The following is an 18,067-nucleotide window of genomic DNA, read 5'->3' on the forward strand; positions in this document are numbered from 1 at the left end:
TATTATTATTATTTAAAAACTAACTAAAGGGGCCACTAAAGAGGCCGCAACTTAAGGACCAAATCCCGAGACCACTGACCAGATTGTGTATACGCGTTACTGGGCAAACGATGTGACGATACTAACGCATGAGCCGTCCAATAAAAGGCACTTTAGTAAGAATTGTGCGTCTGAGTGCGTTTATATGACAAGGTGCCGCTGCACGCGTGTGTGATATATAATACCGTATTGGCTCGAATATAGGCCGCACTTAAAGTCTTTAAAGTGGGGGTGCAGCCTATATTCGGGGTCTAGCGCCCGGGACATGCAGTTCCGGGTGCCGGGCAGGCAGCAGGGTTGGGATGCAGATCCCCCGCAGCGGTGCAGGGGACCCGTATCCTACTCCCCGATACGCTCAGACAGCCTCCCCTACCAGCACTTTCAATGGTTGGTTGTCTAAGCGCATCGCACAGACGTTCACCGGCAGCGGCGATGCGAGCGTAAACAGCCCCCGCTGCAGGCACGTCTGCTCGATGTGCTTGAACAATCTCACTCGTGGAATCGCGCATGTTCTTCCGAAGTTCTGCTTAGAAAAGACTTGTAATTATGTACCTTGCGCTGCGCTTGGTTCTATGCATGCGCAGGAAGTGCTCTGACTAATTTCGATTGCGCCAGAGCTTCTCCCAAAGGCAACTTTTTTTAGTGGATTATAAAACGAGCCCCCCCCCAAATTTAAATACCGCTATTAATTTAGAGGGGGGGGGGGGGGAAAGAAAAAGCCTGAATATAAGGCGGTGGACGCCTGCGCGATGCGCATACACAACCTCTACTTCCGCAGGGGCTTCTATGACTGAGCACCGTAAGGTAACATCACGCCGGCGCTCCGTCATAGAAGCCCCAGCAGAAGTGCCGGGCAGCAGCGGAGGTTCTCTGTGGGTGTCGCGCAGGCGTTCACCGGCTGCCAGAGAGGAGGATTCCGGTCCCCTTATAGTCAGAACTCTGTTTGAGGTCAGATTATAAAACGACCTTAAAAATAAGACGAGGTCTGAAAAAAACTGAAAAAAATATATAATTTCATTCCAGCTGCGGGGAATGAAAAATTACTCATCACACTTCCAGGAAGGACTTCTTTTTTTAACATAGAATTGAATGATTTACGTGATTTCACGAAGCATTGCCGGCCCTGTACAGAGATGATGTAATAATTACCCCCGAGACATGGAAAGGCGGGGGTTGTTACCCACAGCGAGGGGGTAAGAAAGTACTGACTTTATTCACCCGATGGACAGCCCAGAGTTGTCCGAATCCATGGTCCCGTATATCTTACAGACCATAACTGTATCAACCATTAACCCCCCCAGAGTGCCCAGTATGGGGTATTTACTTTAAACTGGAACTCCAGCTGGACTGGTGCCATCCGCTCGGCGACTTCCCGGTGATAATCCCTTCTGGGACTTTAAAGAGGCGAGTCTAAGAGATCCATCCTGTGGTATATGCAACATCCATTCGGGGCACAAGGGGTTAAAGGCGACACTATACCTCCTGTCCTCCATGTCCGATACCCCTTCAGGGTACAGCTGGCACCGGGCCCGGAAGTACCTCTCCACGGCCAGAAACGCCCCATCGGCTCGCTCAGCGGGACAGCCTGCGGACACCAAGAGACCGCAGCGGAGGTGAGAAGCAGAGTCCAGCAGAAGAGCAGACAGGAGAGCCCCGTCCTGGGGGCCACACGCGGAAGTGAGGTATCTATCCAAGCCGTCCAACAGGATGAGGGAAGGAGACGGGGGGGTGAGGTGGAGGGACGACAGGAGTCTCAGGAGCTCGTCCAGAGTGGGGGGGTATAAAAAGCGGATTTGCTAAAAAGGAGAAAAAAAAGAGAGAAAAAGGGGTTACAAATTATGCATGTCTGCTAAAAGATAATTACACGAGGTATGACATCATAGGGCTTCGCTCACAAACATGTCCGCTATACCCCCGAATCCAATGTCACAGTAACTAAATGCCCCCCCTCCCCAGAACAGCCTATGTGCTGAAATATTCTGAGCAGGAGGTGAATATCTGTGTTCAAGGAATGTCCCAAATCTGCTTGAACTCGGGTAGAAAGACTCTGCTCCTCACACCTTCTGTCTCCATCTGCGGAACCAAAACTCCAGTCTATATAATAAATAGGTTGGCAGCACGCACACAGTGGCTCATCCACCGGTTGGCAGCATGCACACGGTGGCTCATCCCACCCCATCCGCCGGTTAGCAGCACTCACACGGTGGCTCATCCCCTGGTTGGCAGCAGGCACACGCCAGATGGCAGCACGCACACAGTGGCTCATCCACCGGTTGGCAGCACGCACACAGTGGCTCATCCACCGGTTGGCAGCACGCACGCGCCGGTTGGCAGTACGCACGCGCCGGTTGGCAGCACGCACGCGCTGGCTCTCTGAACTCTTTTCCAGTACCTTGAGTGTGAGTGGGTCTCTTGCCGTCCTCCCTCCCCAAGGCAGTCTCTGAAGAGGGTCTCTGGAGAGGAAAATCACAGGCCCCGCTCCCTCTTCAGCTGCCATCACCGCGGCCAGGAACAGGAGCCCCGTCTTCCCGGAATTTGGAGGTCCAAGGAGTAACAGTGGCGGCCCCTGGGGGCCACAGGATGCGGAACAAACATAATTGGGCTCCTGAGGGCCAGTAACCGCAGAAGTTGCCCTCTCTGGGCCAGGACTTCCAGCTGCTCCAGAAGCTGACAGCTCGCTCGGGTCACTCAGCTCGTAGAATACCCTGCGCAGCGCATTAGCCATAGCAACAGTGCAACACATGTGCGGGACAGCCTAGCCACACCCCCTGGAGACTATTGGCGGAGGCGGTAGAAGCATTAACTGCATTTACAATATTCTGCGTATCAAACCTCGGTGCCAGGACAGACACAATTGATTGACTAAATTTACACGAGGGGGCGTGGCATACGCCAGACTGAGGCTTGAAACGCAGGGAAGTTCTCAGTGCTCTTTATTGTTGTTGCGCAACTATCGTGCTTGAAAGAGAGAAGCAAAAAGTAAACATATGAGGTGGTGAACAAAAAAAAAAAAGGGAGATGTGGAGACAATAAAGAAAGACCACTAACAAATAGAGGAGAAGAATGAGAGAAAGGGAAATGCAAGGAAGGGGGGGGGGGTAAATGAGAAGGGTTGGAAGAAAGAGTGACAGAGAGGAAAGAGTGTCAGAGAAAGGGGGAGAAATATCAAGAGAAAAAAGATGAACAGAGTGAAATGAGAAAGAAAGGGTGAGATGAAAGAAGGTTAAAGGAAGGAAGAAGAAAGGTAGTGAGAAAGATGGAGAGACAAAAGAAATGGAATGAGATGGGATCTTTGTAGTTAAAGGAATAATGTTTGAAAGGTTTCCGGATACGATGCGTTTTCCATATGATTGGAGGTGACATAAAATATATAAATTGTGTAACTCCCGGCTTCTGTGTAAAAATGTTACTTTAGCCACAAAAGCCGATAATTTGCGCTTAGCTCGGCGCATGCATGAAAAATCGCACCCCGGTTTATTATTTTATGTAATGAATGGTGCTTCCAATGGTTAAACTCTTCTTTTTTGTCTAGAACCCACGTGGCCCTCTTAAGGGTAACATCAATAAAAATAACTGCGAATAAACAGGAGAGAGAATGAGCCGCTTTCATCTTCAAGAGCCCACTGAGTCCTTCCATAAAGTATTCTAACAGGGTACATCATATAAATTTAAAGGGACCTGCCAGCTGTCATGTGTATTAAAGTGCAAATGATGGCGGAACTGGCCCTTTAAACATATCTATAAAAATAAAAATATTATATTGTTAGTCCAATAAAAAAAGGTATTATCACAAGATACTTATTTCATCTGTTATTTGAATAAACATATATAAGGCTTGTGGTCTGGAGCAAGTTCACTCTTTCACCACTAGATGTCACTATAACTACCATCTATATGCGGGTCTGTAAATGACTTGTATTACAGATGTGAATATTATTATTATTATTTTATTTATTGATTTATGTAGCGCCATCAAATTCCGTAGCTCTGTACAGTGAATATTACAGAGATTTACCCCAGAAATCCAGTGTCGCTTGTTTAACAATACACAGGGATGAGGTATTGTGTAGTCAGAGGTCCAAACAAAAAAAGCGCTACAATTCCCTTCACCCCAGTCAGGTTGATAATGAGGGTGAAGGGAGTCGTGACCTACAAATGGGGAAAATGTGTGCTTTAATATTTTCTGCCTATATTTTTTGTCTTTAGCGCAGCTTTGTATTCCAACACTTTAAAGTGTGTCTCTCCCGTACAATAAATTGTGTAAATTCCCATACTTTGTGTGTATTCTTCATATATGTACCACTACACGTGTGTTAGAAGTGTATTAGATGAATGGAGGCTTTGTAGAAAATTATTTTGTTTTCAATGGTTTTAATATTTATTTTGGAACGTCTATGGTAACATTGGGGAAAATTATATATTTTTTGCATTTTTATCCCTTTATCATGTGACTGGATGCGCGGCCTGCCTTGAATTTATAGATAGCCTAGCCTGTCCTGAATGAAACAATATATAGGCTTCCCTAATAAAATGTAAACTGTTTATAAGGATATAGCCTAAACCAAACTGTAGCAAAGCTCAAAGGGTTAAAACTACCTATAACTTATTTATAACATATTTAGTATAAAAGATAACTAATTGACATCACTGCGGCCCACGGCCGGTCTTAGTACCGGGCTTCATAGGCAACTGCTTAGAGTGTCTGAATCAGAGGGGGTGTCACGTCTAGGGTTTCCACCGGCCCTGGCTTTAGCCAGGTAGCCCTGGAACGAGGAGGAAAGTCCTGGGTAAAGGATGTTGGTTCTCAAGAGGGCCACGTGACTTTGACTTTTTTGATGCTTGTAAGCTCTCCCCATCACGCTCCAAAGTTGGGGGACACTGCTTATTAAATTAAAGGACCAAGTTCTTAAATGTGAGCCGTCGCCATTGAAACCAGAGCAGAAAAGGGCCCATAAGCAAATGGCTCCTGGCCCCAACCTTCCATTATAGAAGCCATTAGAGCATATTCTGGGATTTAAGCTCCATTGAACGTTCTATGGTTCCTGGGGCCTGGTTGGAAAAGATGGCTGAATGGGTTTCGGATCTTCGGATCGAAACGGGGACAATTCAACTCACCAAGGGCCTCGGCGTTTTGGAGCAAAGGAGGTTTTGTCTCTTATACCGTTCCCCCCCCCCCCAGCACACATATGGTTAACAGTTAGTGGCGGGAAAAAAATAGATAGCAGCTGTATATCGCGTTAGATGCTTGGGAGGGACAGTATGTGGTCCTATAGATAAGCAGGAGCAGAAGGTGACTGAAGGGTTTGTGGGGCAGTTCCTGCTCTTCCATGAATAAAAAAACATAATTTTAGTAAAAGCCTAACGGATACTCCCAAACGCCGGGTCGTGGACAACGGCCTCATTCTACAGCGCGGTCACCGCGTCTCCATCATAACCCAGACGCCATCTCTAAAGTATCACAGATGCCACGTTTCTGTATCCGAGGGAACTTGGTTTCCTGGAGGGGCCATTTGCCCCCAAGTGCAAAAGACATCTTAATCAGTTTGTTAAGTTTCGCAACTTCTTTTCACAGGAGAATTACCGTAATTCTGTGCCAAGAATTACAATGAGTCCTAATGCTGGCCCTCAAATGTGCCAGATGCATACTGCGTGACCTTCACTGTCATTGTTCCTACATTTGGGGGTCCCAGTAAAGTTCCAGGCCATGCGTGGTCCCAGCTCGGGCAAATAAGAAAAAAAACTGCGTCCGATATACGCTGAACCTAAGAGAAGACTTTACGTCAGGAGAAACGGGCAGACTAGACGGGCCAAGTTCTTATCTGTTGCGGGGATTCTATGTTCCTAGGCTTCTAAATTCTATTTATCGAAACATTCAGTAATAAATTAGAGAAAGTCCATGGCAAGCTTGTTGCTCCATTTTTTTTTACTGACTCTTCCTATGTCAAAGTGTACGAGTTACAGTTACAGACAGGACCTCAAAAAACCAGTAGAGGCGTGAGGCTCCCTCTAAAAGTAGAGACGACTTCTGGTGTTGTCGCTGTCTACTGTTTGCGGAGGCTTCTGTCTTATCTTATGTGGAACAGGTGGGAAAAGAACTCTCCACAGACGTTGGTAGGAATGAGGGAGAGAAAGCGTGCGCATGAGGTTGACCTGGAGAGGCGTGCGTGAATGAGATAGAGAGGGAAATGGGTGGTGGGTGGAGGAACGAGCGGAGTAAAGGCAGACAGACTCGAAAAGCACAGTAGGGAACAGAAGACGAGAGAAAATGGTGAAATACACAATGTGAGCTGGAATTAGAATTTTATATCTGCAAGGCGGCCCCCCGGGAGTAAAAAAAAGTGAATGAGAAAGTGGTATAGAAAGGGTGTCAGGAGGATCCCCCTACACCATGAGTGTACGCAGAACCAGGATGTCTAGGGACCTGTCCAGGCTGCTCCTAATCTTCCTGCTGGTCCTCCGAGGAAGTTTATCCAAAGAAATACAGACCCCCCAGTTTCTTCGCAGAGGTAAGTGCCTGTTCTAGATCCGACAGAAGTCCCAGAGTCACTCCGAGCCGGGTATATAAGGTTCTATGCGTTAATTGTTTAAATCAGGGATCTCCAACTTGTAGATTGCGAGCTTCTTGGGATTTTCGAGCGGTTGGCACGCTCCATGTCTAGAGTAAGGCGCTGTATGTATCTGTTCTGCCACGCTTAACCCTTTAAAGAAATACAATAAAAAAAATAAACTCAAAACATTAAACAATAAGATAATGAAATGTTATCCTTAATTCCTAAAGTGCAATTCATTAAATCACTCAGTATAAGTAGCTCTCGTTAAATGTAAAGTTGGAGAGTCCATGTTTAAAGGAACAGTGAGCGGGGGCCACACAAGTTATTGGGAGTAGGGGAAGAAGAAGGGGGGAAAGGGAAAGAGTGAGAAAACAAATATGACATCACAAGGATTTGAGACAAAGCTGAAAAAAACATAGTATGGGGGAAAAAAACTGTAAAAAAATGAGAAGGAAACAATAAGGAGAGATTAGAAAAAATAAGGAATTCAGGCAAATCTAGAGAAAAAATATAGAAATAAATTTGAACTCCATGTAGATAAAATTGGAATTGTAAGATAATATACGGAGGGGTTATAGGGTTAATAAAGTTACATGTCGTATGAAAAGGAGAGTTGCAACCTGCACAGGCACCGCTCTTTGGCACTTAAAGTGTTAAACCTTGAATTTTGAAAGCTAAGTACATGTATTAGTAGTATGTATGTGGCTCTGGTCTAGGAAGCCACGTGGCCACCTATAGCAGAGCCACTCTTATCTATGATGCCAGATGGACGAAGGAGGGAGGGGTGTGTGTTTATGAACAGAGTGTGTACTATGTGCGAGCGCGGCATGACAGCAGTGTGACTGTAAACAACATGTGTTTGCTGCATGTCATCATGTGGGTTACTGTAATAAAATGCTATGTTACAGGGGTAATAAGGCACTCAGGGGCCGGGTTACTGTAATAGGATGTTACAGGGGTAATAAGGCACTCAGGGGCCGGGTTACTGTAATAAGATGTTACAGGGGTAATAAGGCACTCAGGGGCCGGGTTACAGTAATAAGGTGTTACAGGCGTAATAAGGCACTCGGGAGCCGGGTTACTGTAATAAGATGTTATAGGGGGTAATAAGGCACTCAGGGGCCGGGTTACTGTTATAAGATGTTACAGGGGTAATAAGGCACTCAGGGGCCGGGTTACTGTAATAAGGTGTTACAGGGGTAATAAGGCATTATTGGGTTACTGTAATCAGACATAATGGAAGAAATAATACAGATATTGCTAATATTTTTATTTAGACTGTAAGCTGCATGGGGCAGGGAGTAATGTATTGATTGTATACTGGTTCCCTTATTATAGGACCAAGTTACTGTATCTAATCTTATGTTATACTGTAAACTATAAAGTGTTAAGTAAATTTGCGGTAACAATACATTACAACAGGCTTTTATTTCACCCCAGTGTATGAGGTCATCCACGTGAATTCCACTGCCCCGTACTGCTTCACAATGACTGGATCAGAACTGGTTTGCCTCTGGCAGAGCAGCGAAAAGAAAAACACCAGCTATACCTTTGAATATCAGTCCCAGTGAGTACCATGGATCCCCCCCATCCACAAATATTAAACACAAAAAAAGAAGAAAGAAAGGGATGGAGTCGATGTGTTGAGTGTTCGAGTATGACTAGAAATCTTAAAGTAAAGAAGGGAACTCAGCTGAGTAGAGCAGAAATGGTGTGAGCAAGAGGGGTAGGAATTAGGGGAGATTGGTTTAATAAAGTATGGGTGAATGAATGTAATGGTCGGGAGAGAGGGAGTGGAAATGGAGGAAAGGAATGATCATGAGAAGGGGAGCTGAACTGAAGGAGGAAAAATCATGAGCAGTGGGAGAGCTAGACTGAAGAAGATGAAAGAACTAGAGGGAGAGTGGAACTGAAGGAGAAAAAATAGGAGGAGAGAAAAAAATTAAACGAAGGAGAGAAAATGAAGACGAGATATAGAGGGAATAATAAGAGGGAGTTGAACCAAAAGAGAGAAAATAATGAGGAGAGGGGAGCTCAATTGAAAGGAAAGCAATGAGGAAAGGGTTAGCTAAACTGAAATGAAAGAAAATAATGGGAACTGAATGGTGATTGGAGGAAAGTAGGGGGGGTCTAATAGACTTGAGAAAGAAAGGGCGTGACTGAAGTGAAGGCTGCATATGAGGAAACTAAAGTGAAGAAAGAATGGGAAGGTTTACTCTGTCAGGACAGACGCAGCCGGGTAACAGGGGAACACTGACATCATGTAACTTTCACACCATCATCCATCCGTCTCTTTGTCCCCAGATAATGGGGGTTATGAAAGTCTCAAACTAAGTCTGTCCTCAGGGAATAACTCGGCTTCTGTATCTTTAGAGATCAACCCAGAAAGTCGTGTGCTCTGACGACAGAGGTGGACCCTGAAGATACCTGGTGGTACATTTGCAACTTCCCAGCCCTTGACGTGTTCTCCTTCGAGCCCATCAACATTACGCTGACCCAATATCACAACGATGAGCTCACTCTGTACCAGAAAGTGTTCTACACCAATGATCTCGGTAGGACAAGTCGTGCCAGCCACTTATTTACACATAAAGCCAGGGGTATGATTCTGTGATTCTGGTATCTCCCACTTCACAGACCCAAGTGTTTCCATCAACCACATCAAGTTTCAGTGATGTTTTGCATATTTGGCTTGTTGTCTTTATCTATGACAAGGGCCGTCACTCTTGTAAAACTGAAATATTTAATTTTAACACTCGATAAACATTTTTTTTTCCATTCATCCCTCCCCACTAGTTTTCTTGGAACCTCCCCGAAACGTGACAGTGACAGAGAAGACTTTTGGAGGGTATCTGGTATCCTGGGAACCTCCATCCATGAGCTTTGAAGACAGCGTCAAGTTTGAAGTAAAGTACTCCTCTTCAGAAGAAGACACGCACACAGTGAGTATTGATTTCACAAATATAATACCAATTAACAAGCTCAATTAAATGGGCTTTAATAGCCAGTGTTTAGATCACGGTTAAACGCCCCCTCGACATTAAAGGGCAGGACAAGGGGACAGAAGGAAAATTACCACCATGGCTGCATTGCTAAACATACAGAGAGGACATCTAAAGTGAGATGGGAGTCTCTAGGATAGTAGGAAGTATGTCAAATGACGAAGGTCTTGGTCTATAGCTTGCGTCATCCCTGGCAGCCAGAAGATGTTGAGGATCATAATACGACAATTGCTGAAGGTTGTCCGCCCACCAGGAGGGTAGTCATGCAGAGATCCTACCGGGCATCTAGGGTGGATTCCTTCATCAGATAACAATAGCTTAGAACTAGATACTTAGTAGCATCATAAAATTAATTGTCCTTCTGTGGTGGTTTTCATAAGCTGTCAAATGGAAAAAAGAGCAGGCGGTATCATTGCTTTCGTTTCAGGAGTCGGTGGATAAGGGGCTCAGTGTCCTCCTGATGGATCTTAAAGCTCTCACACAGTACACGGTCTATGTAAGAGCCAGACTGGACGGCGTATCGTACAGCGGATACTGGAGTGAATGGACACCCCCCGTTATCATCGAGACAAGTATTGGTGAGTCTCTAGGATGGCCGTAACTCAGGGCTGAACAACTGCAGTCTTACATCTTGGGTTGACCTCAACTACCTACTCATCATGTTCATGAGGTTGACAACTCCAAAACAAGTGGGAGGCTTGAGTGTTCCAGTATGTCCTAAGGGTACCGGATACTTTAGTCAACTATAACTGGGTCAACATAGAAAGTTCTAACGCTACATAGAGTCCCAGAGGTCTCTTCTTCAGATAGAATCAACTTCAGGTCCCAAACATTCTGTGCTCCCAAAAGCTTATGTGATTTTATATATTTTCCTGTGTTGCCTAAATGCAAACTATTTTTTTCCTAATGATATAGAACCTAATCATCAGTATTATTATTCATACTGATTCCAGACATATAGGGTTGTCCACTTGCAAGAGATGAGGTCTTCTTGAACTTTCCCACTAGACCTTCAATTTACGGCAATGGGGGTCGTTCTGATGGGGAATACCCCCTTAGATTCAGAATACTACAGTCAACCTTCTCAAACGTAAATACAATTAGTGCTAGACAATAGGATCGAGTAGAGGGGGGGTCTCTCTTTTTTATCTTAGATCTGATCTTAACAGGAAGGATCTTGCGGGACTTACTCTGATCTGTATCTTTATTTTCTTAGATCCTCTTCAAATCATGCTGTATGTCTTTGGCTCCCTCCTTCTGGTTACCATACCCCTTCTGCTGATACTGAAATATATCAGGTAAGCGAACACAAAATCTACCTATAAAAGTGACGCTGCCGTAGCGTGATAAATGTGCTGAGAACTTTTCCATAACGAGACAAATTTTAACATTTTAGCGTCATCAAGCACAAAGTTTGGCCACAGATCCCAACTCCTGACAGTCACTTTCGAGATCTCTATACCATCCATAAAGGGAATTTTAAGGTAGCCTATCTGTTCTTTTTTTTTAATCTCATCTTTGTTGGCAATTTTTTTTTTCTTAAAAGTTCAGAAACGTGTACCAGCTCTAACACTTCTTTGTGTGTCTTTGTGGACAGCTATGGCTTGGGCAAGCCGACTTCTACCGGGTTTGGACCTCCAGGCATACGTTCTATGACGACCCATATTCTGCTTTGGAGATACTATCTGAGCTTTCATCCACGGTAACATCACCAAGATCCTCTGTCCAGCTGCCTTCCAAGGATAATTATGTGATATTGAATGAGAAAATTGTACCTCATCTCTCAGCAAGGGTGGCAATGGGGAGACACCAGACCGCGTGGATGGAACCGCAGAGAAGGAACTTCAATCATTTAATTACCAGTTTGAGGAACATGGCTCTGAGGAGACTTCAAAGAGGAAGGCCAGACTGGTAGCTTATGACTCATTGGAGACCCAGAGTACAGAGCTGAGCCAAGAAGAACCTGGCTTCGAAGATGCTCCCATTCTGAAGATCAGTCATGGTGAAAGTTATGGACATGAGAATGACTTGTTGGAGGCTCCACAGATAGAAGATGACTGGCAAAAGTCCGATGCCAACCACCTGTGTTCTAAGGAGGGGAAGCATAGTCCAGCCTCTAGCTTTGAGTACACTGTTGTGGAGACATGCGAGGGCCTCCTGTCTCCCAAGCCACGTCCTCCACGTCCACCATGTCCGCCACCTCCTTCTTCTCTCTCTTTGAAATATGCGTATCTTCTCATGTCTGGCTCTGGAGAGGAAAGTCGTCCCCCCATCCCCTAATATTTACCAGAACGACCATCTTCTCCACCAGGTGTACTCACAATGCTAAGTTTGTGGACAAAAATGAGTCGACTTAGCGAGATGTGGAAGAGGAAAACGATATCAATATCGGGATTCTAACTCTTAGTGAAGGCCAGTGCTTTGGGGGCACCAGGGCTTTCTACACTTGGACATCTATGACACATTTTCGTACAAGTTTACCTTTTATAGATATTAGAATTTTATATCTATATTTTAAAAGCTTAACACTGCCATGTATATAATTTTGTATATTATTTTTTTTTCTATGATATTAAGGCATTCTTATCTAGAAAAGCGTGAAATACCGTGGTGTCTACAAACAGCCAAAGGGTTAAATAGCGGGTCATACTATCTAAGATATAAAATGTTATCATTTATCTCCCTCTTCCTCCCTTAATATATATATTGTATAAGATAGAAATAGCATTTCATTCCTGGATCATGTAAAACCACATTAAAGCATAAAAAATACATACTTTAACAAGAAATACCCCACAGGGATGAGGTGTGATTGAGGGTGAATGTAAAAATGGGGTGAAATAAGTTAGGGGTAAAAGAATAGAAGAGTTTGCTGGTGCGCATGAATACTCTGTATGCTGTAAAATATGTATAAATATATATTGTAGATTTTAGATGAGTGTTATTCATACAAACACTTTTTTATACATTTTGTAATAAATGTTTATATTTTACAGCTGTTTGGTACCGCTTTGTTCTGATAAATGTGTGTTAATTAAGTGTAATATAAGGTCTGCTGTTTCTGGAGAGGGAATCAAAATCAACACAATTTCATGAAAAATTCAAGGAAGGGAGATTTAACTGAAGCCGTGGGGGTATGGCCGCTGCCTCCTCTATACTCCTTGCACTGAGCACACACTCACCTTTCGTGTGATCGCTATACCAATGGAGTCAATATGAAAGAAACTATTTTATCCTCGTTACATGATGTTGAACTAACAGACAGTGAGGGGTGTATCTGGTTATGGGATTTAGAAAAACACTAGACTATACACAACATTATTTTTATTAATTTATTGAAATCCATTGAATAAGGGATTTATAAAACAATACAATAATCCCAGTTTGGGCAAAGGGAGGGATCACCATCCTAAGTGTACTTCACGATGGGGAAATCCTAGAAGGGGGACATTCACCCAAGTCATTCACCATTTCATAACAGAATGACATAAAGGGAGGAAATAATGGAATAAAAGAATGTTGGTCCCTTTGGGGCATGGAGTCTGTCCCTCCCACCACAGGGTGAGCAGACAGGAGGGGGCTATGGACACGGAGTCTGCCCCTCCCACCGCAGGGTGACACAGACAGGAGGGGGCTATGGGACACGGAGTCTGCCCCTCCCACCACAGGGTGACACAGACAGGAGGGGGGTATGGGACACGGAGTCTGCCCCTCCCACCGCAGGGTGACACAGACAGGAGGGGGCTATGGACATGGAGTCTGCCCCTCCCACCGCAGGGTGACACAGACAGGAGGGGCTATGGGGCATGGAGTCTGTCCCTCCCACCGCAGGGTGACAGACAGGAGAGGGCTATGGGACACGGAGTCTGCCCCTCCCACCGCAGGGCGACACAGACAGGAGGGGGCTATGGGGCACTGGAGTCTGCCCCACCATTCGCATTTCTTGACTTCATGGACTGGGGTTTAAAACCAATTTAGAATGTGATGTGACAGGTATGGTAGACAAGGGCTGATAGAGTGGGACTGTTTCTAATGATTCACATTTGATGTACAGTACTTTACTCTGACAGTCTCTGTTGCCCTGCGATACTAGGTTTAGGGTGAAGTTGAGGATCTCCATGCAGTGATGTTTCTCCTTCTTGGAACCCGCTGTTGATTGTCAGAAGGTGTTACACTTGGCTGGTCATACAGTTGGAGGGTATTAAGACATCAGGAGTCACAGGAACAAGGCACGGCGGGTGGATCAGGTGACATCTGGAGGTACATCTTGGAGACCCTGTTGTGGGGAGAGATAATTCAGCTGTTAGACCCGCATGCTTGTCCAAAACAGCTTTGCCCAAAACGATTGGCGTTACTGATCCCTGAAATGAAAGGGGATTTGGTGGGATTGCCCCCCCCCCATTACCTGTACCATACTTAACTTTTCATGTGTTTTGGGCGGGTGCAGCTCCGGAGGGATATTTTCATCTAATTCGTCTGGGGGCAGCTCTTCCTCGACACACTTGGATTCTGAGCTCCCGAAATTATTCAAAACACAAGTCACCTGATATTGGACAAGCCAATCACAGAAAGCATGAGATTAATTAGATTTCATACCAGCAGACTCATAAAGAACTCGGAGAAAGCCCAGGGGTCTTGGTGTGTGACCACGCTGTTTTTGGAAGGTATTTGAACCCCCTTTGACCTTCTCTTACAAACTAATAGATTGTAAGCTCCTAAAACCAAGGGTCTCTCTCCTTCTGCACCCATTTGATTGTTCATAGTATTGTTAGGTTTGTATTAAGTGCCATTGTTAAGGCAGGAGGCGGTGGGACATGACCACTCACCTACCTTGCTACTTTAGGATGTATTGAAGCAGAATGATGCCATATGATGTCATACTGCAGCACTGTGATTTAATACCCTAGCTCCCTCCACAGTTCATTAATAAACTCCTTTCCCTGACACCGCTTTCACCGCCCATCCTCAATCAGGTCCGTCCTTGTAAGTATTTATCTCTCACCAGGAAGACTGCAATGGCCGATCCGGTGATGGTGCCGGCAAGCACGTCTCTCCAGTGGTTCCTATATTCAGCCACGCGGAGGACGGACAGAAGCCAGGAGGGAGAGAGGAGAGCCAGACACAGGGAGGGCTTCACCAGCCTGGAACCCTTCACCCGCAGAACCAGAGTGATGTACATCTGAAAAATTAGAGAAGATGGCACTGTTAACCACTAAACGTCTTTTCAGTTTGTATGGCGGCAGCCTATCAGTGACTGTTTTCGTGTCACATGATAATTGAGCATTCCCTGAAAAAATTCTGAATAAAGTAAAATTTTGCTTTGATGAAGCAGTTTTATCGTAAGGGCTTATAACATCTAGTTCCCTCTTGGACGTTCCTGAATCCCGTAACATATTTGAATGTTTCCATAATACAACTAATGTGCAATTTCTTGGAATTTGCTCCATTTCTGGGTATACAGTGTGGGGTCCCACGTGTCTCACCGTAGTGTAAACCGCTGCATATGCCCCCAGAGCTGCGGGTTTTGAAGGAAGGCTTTCCGAGCCTCTGTAACAAGGTCAGGGTCACCCGTGCAGGCGTGTGGCGATGACACGTACTGAACATGCGACACGCAGCCCAGAGCCGTGTAGTTTGGACGGCACACGTTAGGAAGTGGGGGGTCTGGTTACCAGTGACCGTCTGGACGGCACCAGCAAAAATGACCGTGCAGAAGAGCCCAAAACAAAAGAGACCTAAGAGAGGGGTGACAAAAAGGAATAACGTCAGCCGAAGACAAATCGTATTCCACTTCATGCTGGGATATTGCCTTCCTGGGTTCTCACCTAGAATCCTGACCACACGTCGCAGTAAAGGGTTGAAGAAGCAGCAGTCCCCGCAGGAGATCACTCTCTCTTTGCTCCGCCATCTTGGATTTATCAGGACGGAGGAGACTTCTCCAAGGAGGATCTGTAGGAAGAAGGGGCATAGAACCCGTTATTGTTTCCTCCCCTATCACCCATCTGCCCTTCTCCATCAAGCAAGTTATGAGGAAGCCCTCCTACGGTCAATGTGCCTACAGGCATTCTTTGGTAGACCAAGACGTCTACTTGGCTCTGTAGAGCATTGGTGGGGATTAGACATAAACCAAGGCCAAGACTTTGTTTTGGTCAATTTCTTGGTTTAATCTAGGTGGTCATTGAAGAAGTCACTGTTCTAATCTTGCACCGTGGCTTCACCCACCATCAGAATTATGATTTACGATGTTATTCTATAGTCTAAAGACTGAGACCTTTAAATCCCACCCTTTAGTCAGGTCATTGTTCTTCAAGGCTTTCCTGTGTATAACAGTAGAGTAGATACCTTCCCTACACTCGATAGACTCGATATCTTACTGTCCCCACATCCCACCCTCGAGTTTTAAACATAATACCCCATATAGACAGTATTCGGTTACCGTGAGGATAGGCAGCACTGTGATCAGCGATATAAGAGACGCGGTGGTGCCTGGCTGGTGCTCTCAGGTCCTGGATAAGGCTTGGACAGAGATGTATCGTAGCAGAAGAATCCCTGGGAGTGGACGGGGAACGTGTCGGTGTATTCAAAGTGGTACGAGAGGATCACGGGTACCAGCCATGAGAACCAGCTGGAAATAGAGCATCCTGTGAGGTGAGGGGGAGGGATAAATTGATGGGTCTAAAGGGTGATTCACAAAGGGTCCAGGACGGTAGAAAAGGGAATGGTGGGTGGAAAAGGAAAGAGAGAGAGTCAAAGAAGGCAGAAATGGAAAAAAAAGTGAAGAGCTAAAATGTATATGTGGGGGGGGGGGGGAGGTGATGAAGAAGGGAAATGAGAAGGTGGAGAGTGAATGTAAAGGAGGATGGAAGAATATATATGTGTGAGAGGAAGGAGGATGACAGCAGGGTTTGAGAAGGGGAAAGGTGATTTAAATAGAAGAAAGAGCCAGCAAAGAGATGAATGAATGAATGAATGAATGAATGGAAGAATGGAGGTTTGGTGGAGATGGTAAGTAACAAAAAAGGTAAAAGAAAAGCAAAAAGAAAAAAGAGAAAAGGAAGCTGAGAAATAAAGAGATCGGACTCAAATCCCAAATGAAAGAGAAAGCAAAGGATGCCGAAGAGAATTGTTCGTGGAGGTTGGAGAAAAGGAGTGAGAGATCCCTGAAGCAATCACAGATCACTTCTTATCATGTCACTAGAATGATTCTCCCTTCTGCTGGTGCTCCCTGCCAACCCACTGTCACCCTTCATCGATTCTTCTCATTCACTCGATGCCCGCGTTGCTAATCCTCTATGTTACTCACTTCTATTTAATGTAAAATCACTCTACCAATTTGTTTTAAAAGTAAGTGTATGCATGTTATCACGTGTACATTTAGTGTTAGTGTGTTTATGTATTTGTGCCAAAGTGTATGTTACAAGGAAAAGAAGGCAAGCTGTTTGGCAATGGTGGCACAGACCAGCTGCAATGATGGCACAGACAAGCTTTTTGGGGGCAATGTTAGCACATTATGATGAGAGTAATGATGGCACGGATCAGCGGTTTGGGGAAAGATGGCACAGGCAGAGTGTTTAAGGGTTAGGATGTCACTGATAAGAGGCAGAAGTGGCACGCACAAGCTGTTTGGGGGCACTGTGGGACATGTTGCTTGGTGAAGTTGGGGGCCCCCAGGGCAATTTTTACGACGAGGCCCTATGGTTTCTAGTAACGCCCCTGCCATGGACCAAGTAAGGTTCGGGTCTTTCCATTAAGAAAAACTGTCAGGGTAGATGGGCCGAATTAGTTTAATCTTCCACTGAATTCTGTGTTATTCCCTCGCCTGCCACCTCCTCCATTTCTCACTCCCTTACTGTCAGTCTCATTTGATCTGTTCCTTCTCTGAAGTTTCTCTCCACCTCCTCCACCTAATTTCACATTTCCTCTACACTGGATTTTTATGCTCTAATAAACAATTTATAGCAGCAAAATAACCATCCAGCATGATGTATGAAAAGAAAAGTGGTAGTGAGTGAACCGGAAGGAGAAATCAAGTTAGTAGGAGAATAAAGAAGTATAATTACTGAGGGGAGGCAGATATGGGGTTAATCAATACCTCTACAAACAGGAAACATGGGATGATAGAGGCACTGCTCTTTATCTCTGTCTCATGTGCAGCCATGTGTGACGCACAACGTCCTCCAGCTGGACCTACAAGAGAGTAGAAGCAAAATCACCACAGTATATTAGAGAGGCAATAAGGCAGTCAGGGGCCGGGTTACTGTAATAAGATGTTACAGGGGTACTAAGGCACTCAGGGGCCGGGTTACTGTAATAAGATGTTACAGGGTAATAAGGCACTCAGGGGCCAGGTTACTGTAATAATATGTTACAGGGGTAATAAGGCACTCAGGAGCCGGGTTACTGTAATAAGATGTTACAGGGGTAATAAGGCACTCAGGAGCCAGGTTACTGTAATAATATGTTACAGGGGTAATAAGG

The 18,067-nt window shown here is 45.1% G+C and overlaps 1 protein-coding gene and 1 pseudogene across 1 annotated transcript; both read right to left on the reverse strand.

Annotated features, from left to right (window-relative positions):
- Positions 1-930: 930 nt before the first annotated feature.
- On the reverse strand, positions 931-11,698 carry LOC149277956 (ATPase SWSAP1-like). Its single transcript, XM_089502579.1, has 4 exons — positions 11,649-11,698; positions 2,432-2,615; positions 1,519-1,835; positions 931-937 (listed from the first exon to the last, which is right to left on the reverse strand). The coding sequence occupies exons 1-4, from the start codon at positions 11,696-11,698 to the stop codon at positions 931-933; spliced, it is 558 nt and encodes a 185-aa protein (XP_089358705.1).
- A 2,137-nt stretch (positions 11,699-13,835) lies between these two features.
- Positions 13,836-17,747, reverse strand: LOC149277957 (phospholipid phosphatase-related protein type 2-like; annotated as a pseudogene).
- Between the last annotated feature and the right edge of the window lie 320 nt (positions 17,748-18,067).

The sequence above is a fragment of the Sceloporus occidentalis genome, unplaced genomic scaffold (genome assembly GCF_023333645.1).
Source record: "Sceloporus occidentalis isolate IW3139 unplaced genomic scaffold, rSceOcc1.0.p SCAF_205, whole genome shotgun sequence".
NCBI lineage: Eukaryota > Metazoa > Chordata > Lepidosauria > Squamata > Phrynosomatidae > Sceloporus > Sceloporus occidentalis.

Excerpts from the sequence above, each read along its gene's own strand:
- LOC149277956 (XM_089502579.1), bottom strand. The coding sequence starts at position 11,698 with ATGCTTCCCCTCCTTAGAACACAGGTGGTTGGCATCGGACTTTTGCCA. Across the intron at positions 2,616-11,648 it reads GGCATCGGACTTTTGCCAGT|TGGCCCCCAGGGGCCGCCAC; the intron begins CATCTTCTATCT and ends TTCCGCATCCTG. Across the intron at positions 1,836-2,431 it reads GAGACCCACTCACACTCAAG|CAAATCCGCTTTTTATACCC; the intron begins GTACTGGAAAAG and ends TCTCCTTTTTAG.